Below are 14,471 nucleotides of genomic sequence, written 5' to 3'. Positions count from 1 at the left end.
ATTATAATATGGTTACTATTGCTTCTACTGTAACACACTAAAGTTCTTGTGAACTGTTTTCCAATTGGACTACAGGGGACTGGACATGATGACATTACAGTTTTTAGCTTAGGACTTTCCATTATGCTTGATCTCTCAGGAATATAGCCAGCCAGAAATTATGGCCGCTTTGTTTTTCATTCTTTTATTTGTCTTTCAGAAGTCAATATCTGATGTCTTTGAGTTTTTAAGTGTACTGTGTGGTTCTCTTTATTGTACCTAAAAGTTTTCTGACAAGAAGAATGGAAATCGATCGTCATAAAGGATGATCCATAAATGTAAATTAGATCCCCTTCTTCTGTCCTGACTTGAACCATGGGCTGATCTGCTTCTGTTTCCAGGTCAGAGCTGGTTTGACTTTAAAACCTTCTAAAAACTGTCTTGTTTCATCGGGGGCCAGAAAGCCAACACAGAGCCACAGATTTGCACCGTTTTTAACATCTATTACAACTTTGGTACAGTGTCTTTAAAACCTGAGGCATGACCATTTACAAAACCTATAGCAAGCCAGAGTCCAGGGAGTTGCTTTCTCCTCAGCAGTTATCAGCAAAGTTTTGTGCTACAAGTTGGGATATCAGGAAACAACAAAGTGCAAGTGTTATTATTGAATACTGCGATTAAAAGAGATTAAATCCTGTCTCTTCTTTCTTTTCCATCATCACAATGTCCGCGCCACTTCTCTTTATGTTCACTGTCTTTGTGATCAAGGTCTACGTCGGGTCTGGACATAAAGGACAGTGAAAATTCCTCCAGCTGGCCGAATACATTATTAGTTAGCAGAGTTTGAATGCATGGCTTATGACATATTATTTACTACCAGATACTGCATCCAAGCAGTCATTTGTGTTTGCTTTATTGTACTCATTAAAATTAGAGATATTGTGCAGCTCTACTTCAGGTAAAGAAACATGATGTAGATGTTTTTAAGCAGGGATCATAAATGCAAGCTTGTGCCAATAAAACAATTGGCACCATTTAGCAAAGCAGTTTCAAACTCAGGATTTTATTTAAGCCAGGTTGTCTTTCCTTTTGATCTATTGTGAATAGAGCAGCATAAATAAGCGCAGATTGCAAATTGTAGCAAGTTATATATTTGACATTCAATTTAACATTTTAAACATGTACCTAACCTCCCATGATCAAGGACATTGCTTATGTGTTCATGAACAATTAAGTGCTTAGAACTAACCGTTTCTAACCAATGGATGTTATTTTGGGTCTTGGCAATGGGTACCTATAATTCACACTGCATAGCAATTTCATTTGACCAGTATATGTCAGATAAACAACAATTCCCAATTTTTATGAGGCTTACAGGATTACAGAAAGGACTAAAAAATTTTCTTTAGAGCTGATCTGGTTTAATTGCTTTAAAGCTCATAACTTTCTGTTATGTGGTTTAGGGGTGATTGTTGTTTTTTGCCAACGTTACCAGCCAGGATGAATGAGCGGTCATGCAGCAAAAATGCCCTACTTGTTTGTGCATTCGGACATAATATCTCTCACATGCAGACAATGAGTCTACTGAAATGCACTTGGATCTTTGGGTCTGTAAGGTATTTAGGGACAAAATGTAGCTGATGTTTGGATTTTAAACAATTGTTGTCCAGCTCAACAGTGAAATCTTGGCCCTATAAGGGCACTATGTTTACTATGTTGTGGTACTTCTTCAGTGATGTAGTTTTTTTTTGTGATAGTTTGCACCTTTTCTGGGTTTTTCAGAAATAAAAAACAGTGTGAAACATTTAATCAATAGTGTTTGGTAGTTGTTTAACTAGAAATGATAAAATGTTAATGTTAAAATGTTATTGTTAATTTTAAAATGGCGAAACCATTTTATTTTATTTTTTTCTAGTTGGTGGATCGTAAGTTGCATTGAAACTGTTTTTAGTTGTTGTAATGCATTAAAAGTTTGACATTTCCTGCTTTATCTTGTTGTGTCTGAAACAGTAGCTGGGCCTGGGCGTGCCTGTCACAATACTGCTTCCCTATGCACACTGTAGCCATGGCAACCCAGTAGGATCAACTAAATAACAAGTGTTGTACACCCCCCTCATTTTTGTGTTCCATACAGTAGAAATGTAAATTATTTCATAGTTTATTTAACTTAAAAATGCTGCAATCAGCATTATTTGAAATATTTAACCAGTCCTTGAGTTCATGCTGAGGGTGGATGACATCAGGAAAAATGTGGCTGCACTGTCATTGTTGATTATTGCAGAGGTGGTATTCGTTGCAAGTTAAACCACATTTTTCTAACTCTCCTCTTTGTTTTCCGTCATTGCAATGTTTGCATCAAACTCTGTGGGCTCCAGCATCTCGGGCAGTAAAAGCTATATTAGGTTTTGGCATCGAGTGTGGAGAAAGTCCACCCAACATAAAGAGCTTGAATGAAAGGTTTTTAAAGTATTATAGCAATTATATTGAAATATTATAGCTTTCATCCCAGCAGCCCTTGAAACATAAGTTTTGTTTTTGAAATGGCTAACAATTGTTTTCAGTGTTTGCTGAAGAATCAGAGAGGACCTCTGGTGATCTTTAAAGAAGAAGTATTTGAACTAGGGATGCTGCACTTGTTGCCTGATGCAACCCAAAGCGGAAAGAAATCGGCATTTTGTAATTATTTGTTTTTTGTAAGTCATGTTGTTATTGCGACATTTACTATTTTCGTATATCAGATGTTTTCCTAATATCGTGTAGCCCTACTTAGATGGTCACCGTAATCAGGGAGGAGATTGTCATTATTGCCCCTTTTCTTGGGCGAAACTCTTCCAGAAATGGTCTTTCTGTAGCTTTGGAGGAAACAGTGTGAAGAACAGCACTGGAAAGAGGGAGTTTGACAGCCCTGTATAGGCGGGTAGTGATAAAGCTGCAGAGAGGAAGCCATTGTGTGTCACTATCGGTGAGAGCAGCAGTACTGCTACAGAGAGACTGTATATGAGGGAAATAGTTCCTAATATACAATGTGACTAATAACTTTGGGTTGCTTTTGATTTCATCGAGTTTGTGTTTGTGCAGTCTATCTACTTTATGGTCCTTTAAAAAATGTTGGTGGGAGAGTTAGAGGCTATTCGGGCTCTGAGTAATTTCTATTGAGAAATTTTTACAGCTCACTTTAATTCTCAGGTTGCTGTCCACCATTATTAGCTGCTGCCATTTAACGATGGGAACTCAAGCAAAACCAGCTGTCCTCGTGTTGGGGTTGCTTGCTAGTAGTAATTATGCTTTCAGAACAATGAGAGCAGTGTACATCTTAGTCTGTTTCAGGCTATATAAATCCAGCATATGTTTATAAGTGTGTGTGTTTGCAGCTAAGCTGTTATCCTGCAAGTGAAGCTACCTTTAACACCTGTAAAATATCAACAGAGCATTCGAAATATCACATTAGTGCCTCATTTGGTCAGAAAACAGTTTTTTGGCAATGAGTTCATGAATAAAAATATATTATCAGTACTTTTATTTCTGCTTGCTTTTATTTTAAATAAATATTTAATCAGTGATGTATTTTCTAAAAATTATGCTTATGCTTCTTAAAGCTGTTCTCAGTTCTAAAGCTTTTCTGGTAAGTTGTCGTTGGCTGTTCCTTGTCTCAAACATGATTTCAGTTCATCGGTGCATAAATTAAGTTGTGGTTTAAAAAGCAGAACTTCAGTTTATTTTATTTAACTAGTTTTGAGCGTTGCACTTACCCAGAAGCAACTACAGGTCCTTCTCAAAATATGAGCATATTGTGATAAAGTTAATTATTTTCCATAATGTAATGATGAAAATTTAACATTCATATATTTTAGATTCATTGCACACTAACTTAAATATTTCAGGTCTTTTATTGTCTTAATATGGATGATTTTGGCATACAGCTCATGAAAACCCAAAATTCCTGTCTCACAAAATTAGCATATTTCATCCGACCAATAAAAGAAAAGTGTTTTTAATACAAAAAACGTCAACCTTCAAATAATCATGTACAGTTATGCACTCAATACTTGGTCGGGAATCCTTTGGCAGAAATGACTGCTTCAATGCGGCGTGGCATGGAGGCAATCAGTCCTGTGGCACTGCTGAGGTCTTATGGAGGCCCAGGATGCTTCGATAGCGGCCTTTAGCTCATCCAGAGTGTTGGGTCTTGAGTCTCTCAACATTCTCTTCACAATATCCCACAGATTCTCTATGGGGTTCAGGTCAGGAGAGTTGGCAGGCCAATTGAGCACAGTGATACCATGGTCAGTAAACCATTTACCAGTGGTTATGGCACTGTGAGCAGGTGCCAGGTCGTGCTGAAAAATGAAATCTTCATCTCCATAAAGCTTTTCAGCAGATGGAAGCATGAAGTGCTCCAAAATCTCCTGATAGCTAGCTGCATTGACCCTGCCCTTGATAAAACACAGTGGACCAACACCAGCAGCTGACACGGCACCCCAGACCATCACTAACTGTGGGTACTTGACACTGGACTTCTGGCATTTTGGCATTTCCTTCTCCCCAGTCTTCCTCCAGACTCTGGCACCTTGATTTCCAAATGACATGCAGAATTTGCTTTCATCCGAAAAAAGTACTTTGGACCACTGAGCAACAGTCCAGTGCTGCTTCTCTGTAGCCCAGGTCAGGTGCTTCTGCCGCTGTTTCTGGTTCAAAAGTGGCTTGACCTGGGGAATGCGGCACCTGTAGCCCATTTCCTGCACACGCCTGTGCACGGTGGCTCTGGATGTTTCTACTCCAGACTCAGTCCACTGCTTCCGCAGGTCCCCCAAGGTCTGGAATCGGCCCTTCTCCACAATCTTCCTCAGGGTCCGGTCACCTCTTCTCGTTGTGCAGCGTTTTCTGCCACACGTTTTCCTTCCCACAGACTTCCCACTGAGGTGCCTTGATACAGCACTCTGGGAACAGCCTATTCGTTCAGAAATTTCTTTCTGTGTCTTACCCTCTTGCTTGAGGGTGTCAATAGTGGCCTTCTGGACAGCAGTCAGGTCGGCAGTCTTACCCATGATTGGGGTTTTGAGTGATGAACCAGGCTGGGAGTTTTAAAGGCCTCAGGAATCTTTTGCAGGTGTTTAGAGTTAACTCGTTGATTCAGATGATTAGGTTCATAGCTCGTTTAGAGACCCTTTTAATGATATGCTAATTTTGTGAGATAGGAATTTTGGGTTTTCATGAGCTGTATGCCAAAATCATCTGTATTAAGACAATAAAAGACCTGAAATATTTCAGTTAGTGTGCAATGAATCTAAAATATATGTATGTTAAATTTTCATCATGACATTATGGAAAATAATGAACTTTATCACAATTTGCTAATATTTTGAGAAGGACCTGTATGCTATAGATTTTCCAAAGTATGCGCCATGGAACATAGTGCAAGTATTTGAAAATAACCCACGATACTTTCAACTGATAGACTTTTATGGGTTCAAATGTTTAATTGATGATGGAAAAAAAGGTTTTGTCTCAAAAAATTAATCAAATTGGCAATAGTTTTATCCTTTTTTATCCCTTTTCTTGGTGGCGCAGTAGTGTCCTGCACAAACTCAGTCACGTAACCATGGTTTGAAAGGATGGAAGTTTTAAAAGGGACCTGCATTCATTTCCTTAGTAATTATTCAAAATGTAAAGATGGCTGCTAATACTTTATTAAACCCAGCCTGAAACCTGAATATGAAACTGCTAAAACCCATCCAGACTTAAAACATGCCTTCACATAGATATCATGATAATATGTGTTGGGTGTATTATATTCAATGAGGTCTTATCTGTGGTGACAGACTTGGACGTCAATATGTGGAAATGGGGTGAATTTATTTAGTCATACCGAACACTCAAAGCACTTTATACCAGGGCCACATTCAACCTGTCACACTCACTAACAAGCACACATTCATACACTGATACACAGATCGGTGGGCAACTTGAGGTTAAGTGCCTTGTCCAAGGGCACATCAACAAGTGGCAAGGGACAAAGCTGAAATCGAAACTGCAAGTTTCTGTTTGGGCTCTTCCTATTGAGCCACAGTCGTCTCCCACTAACAGACACACCATCTGACACACACGTCTTCAATTATTACTCTATGATTGGCAGGTGAAAATATACCTCCGGTTGTAAGTGTTTGTTTAGTGTTTTCCCCTCAGGTTTAAATTTTATTCATGAATAGTAAAATAGGCTTAAATGCACAAACAAGCTCATCATAGTGAGTTTTTTAGTTCTACCATAAAACCTCAGGTCTTCCACCACTGCTACCAGAAATTAATTAATATATTTAAATAAAATGAAATCTTAGAACTTTCCAAAAAGAAAGTAATATTTTGCTGTCAGGTTTGCATGGTTTGTATTAATATATTTCATCCTTCCGCATTGTTGTAGTCAGCTGTTGAGACATTTGTTGGAGGATCTTTGTACTTTTCAAACCTTACAATCTGCTTTTATATTGGAACTATTTGCCAATTTACCTTAAAAACCTAAATATTGGTAATTTCCTGCTCTTATTTTTACATATGCCTGACTCCTCAAAATGGCATTTTTCATTCTTTGTCTGCTGATATGTATATTTTCCTTTGTAGTGCGTTAGTCTTTGTGATTTAACTGGAGAAGCTTAAATCAATGTGTGTAGTTCTTTTTTCATTGCAGAGATCTTCCATCTAAAACATTATTTGGTGCACACTGACATCTAGTGGCTCACATATGCCATTTAGTTATAAATTATCTCTGTGGCTTTTGTAAATTAAAACTTTCTTCTTCACCTGAACATAGATTGTGTGCACCCTAATATAGAACATAACTATCGAAAAAAAGTTTTCATATCAGTTTTTGATTTCTCTTTGAATGACTCATGAACTCAGCATATTTTCCTGGAGCTGTTACCTGTCGTATAATTTCTGTCTAATGGATTCTTTGTTTTTCTCCCTCTCCTCCTCCTTGACGCCTTTTTCTGTCGTCTTGGTTGATTTTTCTTTCCCTTCCTTTCCATTTCCTCCCCCCTTGTAATCTTTTTGTACGATCTGCAGAACCTCAAACGGCTGATTCCCGATGAGGTAGGTTTGCCTCCGTGTGTTACTATCACCTCAGCTTGACTCAACAGCTGCTGTCTGTCAGAGACTCGGTTAACCATAACAAGAACCAAGTGTGTGTGTGTGTTTCGTCTTGCATCGAACTTGGGCTTAATGTGCATGATTTGGAGAAATGCACTGAAAGCACGAATGCTTGGCACATACATTTGTGAATTATTACACGGTCACAACATCTTTGTGTCAAGACCTCGTGCATTTCTAAGCTCATGTTTCGTTCCATGTGTTTGTGTGTTTTCAGTTATTTTAACATGCAGTTTATGTACTGGCAGTACACACAACGTTAACACAAAGTCTTAAACCCTGAGCATTAGAAATCACCCATGTGGATGACTATGTGTGGCGTTGTTATGTGCTAAAAGCCTGCTATTTGAGGATCTTAGCCCTTTTTAGACTCTTATTTGGAGTGTTGCTAGCTTTGTTAAAGCTGCTGTGTGACTTCTAGACCTGCATAACAGCAGCTGTTCTTATAGTTTAATTCAGCTGCAAAAACAAATTGGCACAGTGAGATGTATCTAGCACCTTGTGGTTAAAACAGGGGGTGAGAAGTCAGTTTGACTTTGAATCGGCAAATAAAATATATATATATATATTTTCCTTTTTATAAGATTTTATCCTTTTGAGGATTGCTGGTGTGTGTGATAACTAAATATAAGCAATCCTGAGACTATTTCATTATTGTTTGATCACATACTTTGTGTAAAACATGCTGCAAAATAATGTATTCATCTAGGCAGTTGGCATGAATAAGTTTTGATGGGCAGTTAATGAAATGTCCCCCTTTAGGTTGTGCATAGTTTAATGAACAGGTGTGTGTGAGGTTAGATGTGATATTTGGACCAACCTTTTTATTTGAGGCAAGAGTGATTTCTTCCTTTTTTTTTTATTTGACCTGTTTCTCAACTGTATTAATCTAAGCATCTATTTATCATTTAACAGCGGTCTAATTTCTATTGGTTGCAAATTATGTGCAAATGGTTCAGTCTGAAAAGGGCTAATGTCAAATCTGCAAACTAAAACAACCCATTGGCATTAAGAAGCTGATGAAACTTCACATCGTCAGTGTTCTATCAAAGGAGAGTAGGGGTTACATTTTGTTCGGAAACCCCTCTCTTCATTCTTTGTCTCTTTCCTCTAACCCATCTTATCTTGTTCACCGGACCAGCTGGAGCGTCTGACCAGTATGAGAACGAAAAAGGACAAGGAGAAACCCGCCCACGTTCCAGGTCAGCGACACTCTTCAGCTGCCAGCTACGAGATCACATCGCAGCACGCCATGCTCCTTGAACACAGTGATGATGCTATCCTGGGACTCTTCGAACAGATGCTGGTGAGAAAAGAAGAAGGTTTCCCCTCTGAGGAGTCAAATAAAATTCATTATCTTTTACGTGCAGCTTGGTAAACTTCACTGGTAAATCCTCACAGCTACAGAATCACTTACTGTTTAAGGAACCTTCATGTGGGATTACCTTTTATACCTTAAACAGAGTTTTATAAGCATTTCAACACATGCAGTTATTAAGGAGTTATGTTTCTTTGCTTTTAATGTTTTTTTTTCAGGGAAAAACATTTAAAATGAAACTATTAACTGCAATGTTTGATGCAATACAAACTATGGTCTTCAGTGCCTTTACCTGCCTAAATATTTAGTTAGTATGTTTTACCCCTTAATGCAGTTCCTGATATGTATTTAAAAATGTGTTGAGCAACTTTATTTTAATTTGTTATTGATTTTAAATTTATATTTAAAAAAACAAATCATTGTTTTAAAGTATTTCATAATTCTTAAACTGAATCTTACCCAACATCTACTCCTATAGCTCTTAATTTGAAATCATAAAGACTACAGGTCACAATATATGCACAATCGTTTCAAAGTCCTGTTACTGGAAATAATTTGATGCTGATGTGCTAAAAGATTAAGAATGTTCTCATTTGTGAAACCGATACTAAAGTATAACTTCACAAGATGCTCAACATTCCTCTTTTTAACTCATGGAAAACTGCGCTTTTTTTGTAGGAGTTCTCATAAAAAACGACTAATAACGACTTTATTCTCGTAATTCACAAAAAAAAATTCTCTTAGCCTGGCACTAGTACTCCGTCGTAGTTTATTCAGAATAATTAGCCAAATTAAATACATAAAGGGGTTTGGCCTTTGTGATTTCTTTGTTTTCTTTGGCTTTGTTTCTCCCAAGGTGGACATGAACCTGAACGAGGAAAAGCAGAAACCGCTGAGAGAAAAAGACATGGCGATTAAACGAGAGATGGTCTCCAACTACCTCTACACCTCTAAAGATGTGAGTACCTCAAATATGTAACTTCAAAGTAGATGAAGCAAAAATCATTGTGCAGATAGCTTTATCCTACAATCTTCGGTTTGATCATTGAAACATCTCAGATACAGATTTTTTTTATTTTTTTTTATTCTTTTGGCAAACGCATTAAAACACTTTAATCAAACGCTACTAAATAGGAAATGGTTTTAAGTTTTATAGATGTACAAAGTCCACTTATCTTCAAATTCTTAAAAATTAAGACATGCAAAAGGTTTGATTATAAAATGTGTTTTTTTTTTTTACAGTCAAACCAGATTATTTCATTTACATAAATTGTTAGAGAACTTTAGTTGTTTTGCAGAGTAAAAACTAGAGATACATCTGCGTTAACATCAGTAACGGCCAACGTTGGCCATTTCTTAACATGTCTGTATTGGTCCAATTAATAAAACTTGGCTGATATTAACAACTGATGTATTTGAAAAAGTGGCCAAACCATATAAAAAATGAAATGAAGTGAAGCAAAAGAAAATTAAAATAAGGTTTACAAGTATGTGTGTACACTTACTTAATATTAAATACATATACCTAGACACCAAAAATCAAACGGCTTCATTAAGTTTTCCTCAAGATGTTCTCTTAGTCCACCTTTAAAATGTTTGAGAACGCTGGACTAAAGTGTCGTTCTAACAATTTTGTTCTATAATTGAGCCCTTTTAACTTTAGTATGAAACAGTGGAAAGTTGCAATTAATTTACCTGTCTTGTATTACGAGTGTTCATTACAATTAATAAAAAAGGTTTTATAGGTTAGTTACAGCTGGCCAAATAAGAATTTGAGAATTACACACAAGTTAAATATTCCTCTTACAAACATAATTGAGAAAGAAATGGCTCTGAATATTCAAACCTATTAAAACACCAATTTGTATGTGAAACCTGAGTTATTCCAATGTGGAGAGGAGACTGAGTCACTATTTATTTTTACATAAATGGGAGTTTATATTTTTTTAGGATAAAATGCAGCGTATCATTTTAGGTTAGGCATCGCCTGAACATTTTAATCAGTTGGAAAAAAAAACCCAATTATCTGCGCATAGTTATGTGAAAAATAATATTTCATATGTTGCTTTATTATTGTCTGTATCTATGTTCAAGAATTATTACTGCATTTCCATTTCCATGGCGTATTTGTTATATGGAGGAAAACCTGTTGGTGCATTTTAACACCTCTTCAATAACTGCTTGCTTGTGTGACATCGTGAAAAAATTCAAAATATATTAGGAAAATAATTGTTTTCCTCCACATATCTGGCTCATCTGTGGGTACAATTTTCATGTCAGAAAGTTTAACGTTCATTGTTCAACTAATTACACACAAGTATCAACAGCATCAGGATCTCCAGCTATCTGCTGTGCAGGAAGGAAGACATGTTTAATATCCCAAAGATTAATGTGTTCTTGCCTGAAATGTGCTCTTCAACCCCAGAACGAAAGCAAAAGATTTTGTAAAGTTGCTGTCTGAAGCTGGTAAGACGGTGTCTTTATCTACAATAAAATGAAACCTGTCCTCACTTGGGCTTAAAGACCACTCAGCCATCACTCTAAAAGCCAGATTGTATTTATAAAATGCATACAGGAGCAAGAACCTTTTTTGGAGGCAAGTCCTGTGGTCCGATGGAAGTAAATTTGAACTGCTTTCCATTATGACCATTGTTAGACCGAAATGGGCAAGTTTGCAAGGCTGAGAACACCATCCTAAATTTGAAATTTTAGGGGTTGGGTGGCACCATCATGTTGCATGGCTGTTCTGCTGCAGGAGGGATTGGTGCACTTCACAAAATAAATGACATCAGGAAATACTTGGGTCAACTTCTTAAGAGTCCAGCCAGAAGGCTGATCTCATGTATAAAGGCAGAGCTGAAAAGGTGTGTGAGAGCGAGGCGGTCTTCCAGCCCTGACTCTGTTACACCAGTTCATTCATGAGGAAGCTATGGTGAGAAGCGTGTGGAAGGATAGGCAAAATGTGTTACTGGGGACACACAGTTTAAGACACAATTTTACCAAATACCAAGGAAATATGTAAAAAGTTGTAACAAATCTACTAAAAGTGCTCTCATTATTCTGAGCTTTAACCAAATTAAAATAATTTTGGTAATCCCAACTAACCTAAAACAGGAAAAGATTGTGATTTAATGTCACAGTGAGGGGGAAAGAAATTGTCTTTTTATAGTGTATGTACATACCTGGTTTAAACCGTATGCATTTATTTTCACGTTGCGATTAAACAAAACTACATGATCACTCAGTTTTTAAGTTTCATATCTCAGACGGCCATCAGAGGAAAATAAATTCTCAGTAGGTCTGCCACATAAACCAGAAATGAAAAAAAGGTACAGCGACAGGAAATCAAGGTTTTGGAACGATCAACCTGTTTGAGCTGCTGTGTGAAATGTTAGACAGCTGGGTATAAACAAATGTACACAAATCTCAGCAAACTGTCGCATCTGTGACATTATTGCTTCAAAGTGCAAGAGGCTGAAATGGCAAAACAAAATGACTTGACGTTTTCGCAAGGCGGTTATACCAGGTTAGTGTTTAAGATACAACTGGAGCATTTCTTCTTAGCTTTGTTAAATAAATTATCACTATTTTGTTTTAAATTGCCTTTGATACAACAGACAAGAAATACTTAAATTGCTAATGAAAAATATAGCTTCAGAAAAAAATCCTTTGTACTCTATCTGATAATTTCTTCAAGTAGCAATACAAATTTAGTTTGCAATGCATTTAAGGCTTAAAGATTTTCATAATTTTAATATTTTGATTTTGTTTAAAGCTATTTGGATTGTCTTGTGTGTGAATAGGGCTATATTAATAAACTTGCACTGCGATCCTGATGGGGAAAATTCAGGCATTATGACCGTGAAAAACAAACAATTTACAGATGAAAGAAAAAAAATGCTTAACTAAGATCGGGATTAGCTCTATATAATTAGCAATAAAATTACAAATACTTTAAAGTTTATGGTCTGATGTGTCTCTGTGTTTTTCAGAGTCAACAGCAGAAGGAGAGGAACAGGTCAGCAATGATGTACATCCATGATTTAAAGATGGACCACCGAGACGAATCGCTGCTCACCTGCCTGGAGTCTCTGCGGGTCCCACTCAGTAGCAACCCTGTCAGGTAATGCATACAGGGTATAAGGGAAAAATGTCAGCTTAACAAAGTGGTAAACATGTCTATGATCAAATTCAAGATGTCTAAAATTTTTCTGGATACACAGAAGTAGGTCATTGAAGACACTTCTGATACTGGATTTTGAATACGTGACTGATTCAATTAGTTTTTTTAATTAGCTATTAGCTTACATGTTTTGTTGTTGGTAAGTATGATGTAAAGTAATATTTTCTCATGTGAAGGTCTGCATGTTAAAAATGTCAATAGAAAAATAGATTAATTTTTATTCGTGTTTGCAGAAGATTGATTGCTTTTTGTTGATTTTGTGTCAATCCAGCTTATTAGTTTTGTGTATTAGGCAGCCCCTCCTACTTTTCATTGTTTTGTGAAAAAGTCCTTTATTTGTAGATTATCATAAATTGATACATTTTTGTATGTCTGGAAACTGCATACAGTATATACTAAAAGAAAAGGGCTTATCTTAGGAATATTTAGTTTGAAATGCTCTGGATTTAAACAGGACGTATTCTTTTAAATCCATCGTTTTCTCACTTAAATCATTCAGTTGTGGTCTATATAAAGTGGAACTGCAAAGCATTGGTCTGAACTTCTTGTTATCGTAGCTCCTACAGGGTCCCCTTTTACCACTGTTCTGAGGTGCGTCTGAGAGCAACTCGTTTTGGTGCCGTCTCTTTAAATGCTGTTGAGGCACTTCGCGCCCCGCCCCCCTCCAGGTCAAAGAGCGAAACAAGGCAAAGGCGGCAAAAACAAAGCAAAACTGTTTATATAATAATACTAGTTGTGTGCTAAAAGCAGCACACAGCGCTAACATAAGCAGAAGGCACGATGCTACTGCTATTAAAGCAATGGTCAGGAGGTCATATCAACACACAATAAATTAATGTCTAAAATAAAGTTTGTTGTCATTTTGGCATTATTTACAAATTAGTGCTGTGCTGTTTACTTTGTTTCCATAGATAGAAGCAACTGATCCCTTAATCAGATGAAGTCTTTCAGCAAATCATTCTTGATACTGGCGGAGGTTGCTGAACTTGTCCTTAAAGTGGGGAAATGGGAGTTTCCCCACTAATGTGGGAACATTTCCTTGAAAAATACAATTTAACCAGGCACTTCAAAGAGGTTCTGATGCTGGGGCTGGTGTAATGATTTGTGTGGGTTAATACACCCAACAGCCGAACATTAAGACTTATCCACTTGCAGCTTCGGCATTCTTGAGCTTGGACTACAAAATCGCAGAGAAAAATAAAAATGTTGGATATGCGAAATTGGTAGCCAAAAGTCCTTGACCTTATTGAACTGTTCCGCAGCAAATACTGTGACGTAACAGTTGGAAAAATGTAACAGAGAATAGAGAAAACTGAAAATATTAAATATGACCCCAAACAAAATACAAACATATCTATGCAACACCTGGAGAGAATAAATTAAACTTTCCTGCACTCCTAAGGACTCCAAGTACAAAATACATTTAAGGGCTTTAAGGGATGGCAGATTGTAGTGTAAAGTGCAGCCCATTTACCATTTTTAATGGAAATGGGAAAAAAAATCTATAATTTTTGACTTTTCCATCCACAATTTCCTAAACACTGGTTTTTATTCATCTTGTCACTTTCAGTTGGTTGCAGAACTTTGGAGAGGAAGGCCTTGCACTGCTTTTGTCTCTACTTAAACGACTTCAAGAGGAGAAAAACGAAAACCTGTAAGTCACAGAAATCACCTAAGTGTTGCTATGTTACGGTTTCCGCTGTATCTGTACTACCGTTCTGTCTATATTCTTTTATCCAATCTAGAAATAAGGGATTAAAATGTCAGCATGAGATCATTCGCTGTCTAAAAGCCTTCATGAACACCAAGGTAAGACAATTATGAGGTTCATCTGTAGATTAATAAGATTTT

General features: G+C 36.9%; 1 protein-coding gene across 2 annotated transcripts in view; it reads left to right on the top strand.

Annotated features, from left to right (window-relative positions):
- LOC124860278 (protein diaphanous homolog 1) overlaps positions 1-14,471 on the top strand; it is a 119,904-nt gene that overhangs the window by 16,146 nt on the left and 89,287 nt on the right. The window contains exons 2-7 of one of the 2 annotated variants that reach the window (XM_047353440.1): positions 7,036-7,062; positions 8,261-8,425; positions 9,294-9,395; positions 12,430-12,560; positions 14,191-14,274; positions 14,366-14,429. In XM_047353440.1, coding sequence (XP_047209396.1) covers positions 7,036-7,062; positions 8,261-8,425; positions 9,294-9,395; positions 12,430-12,560; positions 14,191-14,274; positions 14,366-14,429 — 573 coding nt within the window. The remainder of the gene's footprint in view (positions 1-7,035; positions 7,063-8,260; positions 8,426-9,293; positions 9,396-12,429; positions 12,561-14,190; positions 14,275-14,365; positions 14,430-14,471) is intronic. The other variant, XM_047353441.1, reaches the window with a different exon arrangement.

This window comes from Girardinichthys multiradiatus, chromosome 23, assembly GCF_021462225.1.
Source record: "Girardinichthys multiradiatus isolate DD_20200921_A chromosome 23, DD_fGirMul_XY1, whole genome shotgun sequence".
Lineage (NCBI taxonomy): Eukaryota > Metazoa > Chordata > Actinopteri > Cyprinodontiformes > Goodeidae > Girardinichthys > Girardinichthys multiradiatus.
This window is presented reverse-complemented; position numbering and strand designations above follow the sequence as displayed.